Source organism: Nestor notabilis, unplaced genomic scaffold, assembly GCF_000696875.1.
Source record: "Nestor notabilis isolate BGI_N333 unplaced genomic scaffold, ASM69687v1 scaffold34610, whole genome shotgun sequence".
Taxonomy (NCBI): Eukaryota; Metazoa; Chordata; class Aves; order Psittaciformes; family Psittacidae; genus Nestor; species Nestor notabilis.
Window position 1 is genome coordinate 1 of NW_009913031.1, and position 7,194 is coordinate 7,194.

Sequence of the window (7,194 nt, forward strand, 5' to 3'; positions counted from 1 at the left end):
CAGGCCATGGCCGAGCCTCCGGAGAAGCCGTCGCCGCAGGCTGTCCCGCAGCCACATGAACCAGGTTACGGTCTTTATCAGCCGGGATACAGTCCGTATGATGATCAGACACCCGATCCCACGCACCACACGCTGGCAATTCAGAATGCAAAAGCCTATTTACTGAAGAGCAGCACAACATCTGGCCTGAATTTGTAAGTCTGAAAGAAGGGCACAATTGAAAGGGGTAGGAAGTACGAGTGGAGAGAAAAGTAGTGTTGGTAAAAGGGCAAAGGGTTATATGTTAAGAAAGGGGAGGATAGCATACATAGAATGGATTATAAATGCAATAGTTCATCACTATGTGACACTTGTGTGTGTCCAGCATCTTTCAGAATCAAAATTCCTAAGAAAATTTAAAGAGTTCAAAGGGAAACTGTTTTGATTAAGAGCAAATTTAAATTCAGCTTCAGCTCCAGAGGCAGGTGCAGTATATACCAAAAATGGAGATGGGACTACTCTTAATACACTATAATCAGGCTAGTTTCAAGTCTAATTTCCCATAACATACCATGTTCCCTTTTCATCTGACTATTCCAACAATTGCCACAAAGCTCCAGGTGATTAGCTTCTATTTTCAATCTTAAAGATAAAATATTCTAAGACATTTGTATAGTAGGCCAATCATATTTACATTTATATGACAGATATGATCATCTTGCTAATATGCTAACAAAGATCCTGGATGAACGGCCTACAAATGCAGTAGACATAATCGAGAATATCAGCAGGGATGTGAAGTGGACTCAGTTTCGGAAAAAAATGGACACTCTTCGAGATGAACATGAGATTCTTCCAACATTTGAAGCTGCAGAAAAGCGTAAGGCTTTGTTCCTCAAGGCAAATGGAGAAGGAGAAGAAGAAATAGAAGAAGAGGAGATAGTGAGTTATCAGAGAAAAATACATACTGTATATACCAGGGAATGGGTGGGAGGATGGCAGGAAGGGAAAGGAGAAAGGGAGGAAGTTGTGGTCTCCTTTGTAGTATTGCCTCTCACAACTGTATACATAATTGCAGCCACAGTACCATGTACCCTCTTCATAGTTGAGTTGGTCCCATGTCTAAGTGTGAAGAAGAAAACCCATCTGGTTACTTAGTTGGGTCTTTTTCCTGTAGTAAATCTAATACCTTTAAAACCTAATCTAATGCCTTTAAAACCATCGATGTTCTAGAGAAGGATGAACAGAAGTAACGTTTACAATATCTCCCATATGCCAGTTCAGCATGGAATATTGCATCCAATTTCTTTACCTAAAGTGACCATAATTCTGGTACTCCATTTTGAGAATATTGTGCACAGCTGCTACTGTAAATCAGAGAATGGAGAATTTTGTGATCCTTCCAGCTCCAGCTGTGATTCCAGTCTGTCCTTCTCCAACTAAAAAAAATATGGTTATAATGAAGAACTACTAGAATTGAAAAGCCATTTCTATAACAGGGGATTTTTCAGAATGCAGTTGCTTATATGTAGAAGCATTTGTACGCAATGAAAAATTAAATTAATTCTTATAAAAACCAAGGGAAACTAATCAACAAGATGTTGATTTTCACATGAAGTTACCAGTATATATTCAAATGAACCGCCATTGCAGAATACAAATATTAACAACATCAGAGAAAGTCTTTCATCTTTTCTGTAGCCTACTACTTACTTTACAGTAAGCTTATACAGCAGTAAAAATGGAACACATAGGGTATTTAAGAAAGGAATTTTGAATTTTTCATATTCTGGCCTATCTTGCTTTGATGTAAGAAACCTGGAAAGGCCAAAGAAAATCTTACAAAGCTAACTCTACTTCTTCCAAATTTGCCACGAACAACTTCTAATATCTTTGTGTGATACAATCACCTACCCCCATGAAATAAGAGAAGAGTGATAAAGTGAATGGAAATAATGAACTCATTATTGGCCTAGTTCTGTTTCTGCTGAAGACAGCTGGAGTCTTGTAATGGGCCCTAGTAAGAGCAGGGGCCAGTATTTTAAAAAATGAAAACCTTATGAAGGTTTTCAAAAGAACAACATTTACTCCAGAGAAATATTGCTGGTCTGGTGTCTAAATATATAAAATATGTCTTGTGTTTTCCTCAAATGAGTCTGTGACAAACACAAAGAAAAACAGTGACACTGTTTGCGGGCATCAACGCCTCCTACATAGCTGACATGCTGCAGCACTTAAGTCCTTTGCAGATCCTGTATAAGAATTCTTACTTTCCTTATTTTGCAGTAATTAGGAGTTTGAAATTTGAAATCCCGTATTCTAAAAGCTGAAGTTCATCTGTGTTCTCTTTTTTACCCTTAAAACGACATTTAAGGTTGGTTGGTTTTTTTTTTTAATGATAGTGGAAGATGTTGTAAATGAATGTCTGTGAAGCACTTTGAGAGAATAAGTGGCACTACAGGAAAGTGAAGTGTAACATTCAGTGGATAACCTGTTGATTTTTCAAATAGATAACTATATTATTCTTCAGCTCTAACTCCAGATCTTCTTTCCCAGGGAGAGATCAGTCTACCTAACGTGATGGAAACAGCCTTTTATTTTGAACAGGCTGGAATCGGCTTAAGCAAAGATGAATCTTATCACATATTCCTTGCCCTTAAAAAATTAATTAGTGTTCAGCCAGTGCCCCAGACCTGCCGCTTCTGGGGCAAAATTTTGGGTCTGGAGATGAACTATATTATAGCTGAAGTACAGTATGGTGAGGGGGCAGAGGAGGAGGAAACAGAAGAGGAAGAAGCTATTGAGGAGGAAGGGAAAGGGATGACTGAGTTCGAAGACGAAGAGGAGGAGCAAGAAAAAGATGAACCACCGAAATCCACATATAAGCCCCCACCTACCATACCAAAAGAAGAAAATGGAACTGGTGCTAATAAATATGTCTACTTTGTCTGTAATGAGCCAAGCAATCCCTGGGTGAAGTTGCCTCCAGTGACACCAGCCCAGATTGTCTGTGCCAGGAAAATCAAGAAGTTCTTCACCGGTAGGCTGGATGCTCCCATTGTGAGCTTTCCTCCTTTCCCTGGAAATGAGGCCAATTATCTGCGTGCACAGATAGCTCGGATCGCAGCATGAACCCAGATCTCTCCCATTGGATTTTACCAGTTTTCAGAGGAGGAAGGAGATGAAGAGGAGGAAGGAGGAAGAGATACATATGAAGAAAACCCTGATTATCAGCCTATTCCTGTGGCTGAAATGGTGGATTCTCTCTCCAGCTGGGTACACCACGTACAGAGTATTCTAATGCAGGTACGCTCAGGAATAGCTCATTCACACAGTGCTGCTCACAGGGTTTCAGAATGTAAATACACTCCTCACCTGCACATTTGAACTATTCACCAGAAAAGGTATTGGACTAAAATATTTTTTTAAAGAAAATACATTTGATGTAGTATATAATATATATGGTGCACATATTTACATTTAGCATATTTTTTTATGTATATATATTTAGGAACCTTCTGGGTGTGTTCTTGAGATCAAAACCTACCTTTGGATAATAGTATGGAATCAGGCCTTAATAGATAACAATAATTTCTGGTGATCTTCTATATTAGGTTTTCTCTTTTGAAGTCCTACTTGACAAAAATGTTCTAAATTCTCTTTTCTTGGGTAGGATGCTAAAATGCAGTGTGCTGGGTTCAGCTACAGCAGTCATTTTTTCGCCTTCTTAGTAGCTGGTGCAGTGCTGTGGTTTTGACTTTCAGCCTGGGAACAACGCTGATAACACCGATGTTTTTAGTTGTTGCTCAGTAATGTTTACTCCGACCAAGGACTTTCTCAGTCTCATGCTCTGCCAGGGAGGAGGGGAAGCCAGGAGGAAGCAGAGGCAGGACACCTGACCCAAACTGGCCAAAGGGGTATTCCATACCACAGCACGTCATGCCCAGTATATAAACTGGTGGGAGTTAACCTGGAAGGCCCAGATCGCTGCTCGGGTCAGGCTGGGTATCAGCCAGCAGGTGGTGAGCGACTGTATCCTCTCCCCTTGTTATTTCCCTTATCATTATTATTACTGGTGGTAGCAGTAGCGGTTTGTATTATACCTTAGTTACTGGACTGCTCTTATCTCAACCCATGGGAGTTACATTCCTCCGATTCTCCTCCCCATCCCTCCGGGAGCAGGAGTAGGAAGAACTGGGGGAGTGAGTGAGCGGCTGCGTGGTTCTGAGTTACCAGCTGGGCTTAAACCACGACATGCAGGTAGTTTATGATTGTATGCGAAATGGAACTTATGTGATGTTTTCTTTAGATTTATTTTTCTTTGCTTACTTTCTTCTGTGAAACATGCAAATGAAAAAGCTTAAAAGCTTGTGATATCAGGCTAGTGCTGGAAAGAGGTATTACTAATTTGATTACCATTGCTAGGTGAATTGCTGTCCAGTCTACCAATTCAAAAATGCTAGTGTAAAATAACAGCAAATGGTAGAAAAGAAGGTTTAAAATTATTACCAGAAAAACAATAGTTGTAAAAGAAAAAAAAATACATCCATTAGAATCTTAAGATAACATTTTGTTATGTTCCTCTGGCTGGTAGATAGATAACAAGGCAAACTTTAAAAAGAAGTGGCAAAGTCCTTAAGTTAAGCCTGTTAGTTTGCAATAACTGGTACTGTAGCAGGATATAAACCAAACTGGCAAGAAATTGAAGACTATAAAATAACAAAAAGCTGATAACAGGTATAAGGTCATAGTGAATAGTGAACATGAATAAGGGAGGAATGAGGGATATAGGAAACGATCTGCCAGGAGGATACAATATTCTGCTAACAATATACCAGTGTTGGAATATATATATTTCTTTTCTTCTCCCCCTCCCTTAACTATGCGTGCCTGTGCCTGAGCCAATTGTTTTAACTGGCTTGCATTCTCTCAGTGATTGATAAACATACTTATTTTTCCATATCAATTATAGGGTCGCTGTGTTTGGCTTAATCCTTTTCAAAAATCAGAGGACGAAGAAGAAGAAGAAGAAGAAGAGGAGGAGAAAGCAGATGAGCCGGATGACGTACAGCAAGAAGTAGGACCACCTCTTCTCACTCCACTCTCTGAAGATGAAGGTATTCTTCATGGAATATGAAGTTTGTGATGGAGAGCCACTAGGAAGGTTGGCATTTAGGTAGTAAATATTTGAAGTTACAGGAGAAATATAGTTTGCTCCCGGAGGGTAAGCACATTCTTTTACAGAGTTGATTAAAAGCAAAATGGCTATCAGTAGTGACATTAAAACTGAAATAATTGGGTTTACTAGCTAACAATCTTGTTGAGAATAAAGGGAAAAAGTACCTCAGACTTGTCAGGCTACTGCGAGTTCAGGCCAGCTCGCTACATTGAATGCATTCACCTCTTTTTCCATCACCTTTTTAGGTGAAGAAGTGTGTGTGCTTGTGTAAATAAATGAACATATAGGTACACCATGTGCATAGATATACAAACAAGAATTTAGATCCTGTAGCATATTACTGCAGCAAATTATGGGAATATGGAAACCTGAATATTAGATTACACCCCTAGTAAATTATTTTCTTGCTCTCCATTTGTTGATCAAGGTGTAATATAATTTATCCATAAGTGATGAAAAAGCCCTTGACAAAAGACTGCTACTGAATTTCAGGTGCATGATCTTTTCTGTATGCGGGTCTATTACCATTCCTGTGCTACCTACCCGTACATTCAAACCGCTTGTTTCTATACAGCGCCTACATTTATTGTTTCAGACTTCTGGCTCTTCTAACATGCAACTTAATAAAACCATTGCATGAATTCTGTGAAAGTCTTGTAGCTCAGTCTTAAATATTTTGTAGAGGCACCAATTTATTCATAGACTGTGTGTGTTTGGCTGCCTCCAGGAATTCAAAACGTCCCTGCTTGGACAGGTCAGACTTCTACAAACCTGATCCCAGAATATGCTGTTGCAGTCCTCCAGTCTAATCGATGGCCTGGAGCATATGCCTTTGCGACTGGCAAGTGAGTAGCTAGTTGATATGGTCACAACACAGACTGTATATGCTAAACACAGACACCTGTCTAATGAAGCCAAAGCTGCTTTATTATTACTTCATTGACTGAATTCTAACTATTCCAGAGACTGGTGGGGAAGGCAGCTTAAATACACAGAGCAACAGTGAATACGTATTTAAGACTGAAACAAATAACTGTTGTAAAGGCTTGGATAATGGATGTAAGTATCCAGCTAGTTTTTGAGCACAGTCCTTGATTCAAACCTTATACTTGAGTCTCTGGTGTTTTTTACAAAGACAGCTACATTCTGTGGTTCTAAAGTTTGCTCATTTCCACTACATGTGGAAATGTCACAGCTTCCACATGCTTTTAAATGGGTGCTGGAGTTGGTGTCAGGAACAGTGCTATGTTCCCCATGTGAAGTTGTGCAGTAAAGCACAGTGACAGAGTACAGCCTTCATCATTTTAGCATTTGAAGATTTTTAAGTGAAAGATATATTAATCAACAGTCACAGCAGTTAAAAAGAGATGCTGTCTTTTAAACACTCCTGTTATAGGATAGCTGCACCAGGGTGATTTTTTGCACAGCGGAGCACAGAAGCCTCACAATACCTCCACTGATCTTTTGTCATGGGGAGAATGTGTGACCTTTTACTTCTCTTTCTCAGGAAATTTGATAACATCTACTTTGGCTGGGGTCACAAATACAGCCCAGAGAACCACAATCCCACACTGCCTCCACCAGTGCAAGCAGAATATGCCAGTGGGCCAGAAATCACGGAGACGAGTGACCCCACGTTGGAAGAGGAACTGGCTTTCAAGGCTGAGCAGGAAGCAGCCTTAGCCGCAGCTGAGGAAGAGGAGGAGGAAGAAGCTGAGGATGATGAAGAGGAGGACGAGGATGATTAAGATACGGGGGGGAACATTGTATTTTTTTTTTTCATTTTGGAAGTTTAAACACACATAGTAATTTCATAAACTAGTCATTAATTAGTTGATGTTAAAAGACATGCAGTTGGAGCATGCCTCTTGTATTCTGGTGGCTCTCCCTTGCAGCCACCTTCCCCTTGATCTTACTTCAACCAAAAAACCAAATAAACTTAATTTCACAACAGCGTCACTTGTCCGTGTGAAAGCGCGCTACTTAAGTTCTCCAAACAGCGTATTGACCAACCTGCTGACACAACGGCCCGCCCC

The 7,194-nt window shown here is 40.0% G+C and overlaps 1 protein-coding gene across 1 annotated transcript; it reads left to right on the top strand.

The window, feature by feature from the left end:
* Window positions 1-6: 6 nt before the first annotated feature.
* Window positions 7-6,906, top strand: RSPH4A (radial spoke head 4 homolog A (Chlamydomonas)). Its single transcript, XM_010022478.1, is given in 6 exon segments — window positions 7-194; window positions 687-921; window positions 2,536-3,285; window positions 4,952-5,096; window positions 5,886-6,003; window positions 6,666-6,906. Coding segments are annotated over 6 exon segments (1,677 nt in total).
* Window positions 6,907-7,194: the final 288 nt, after the last annotated feature.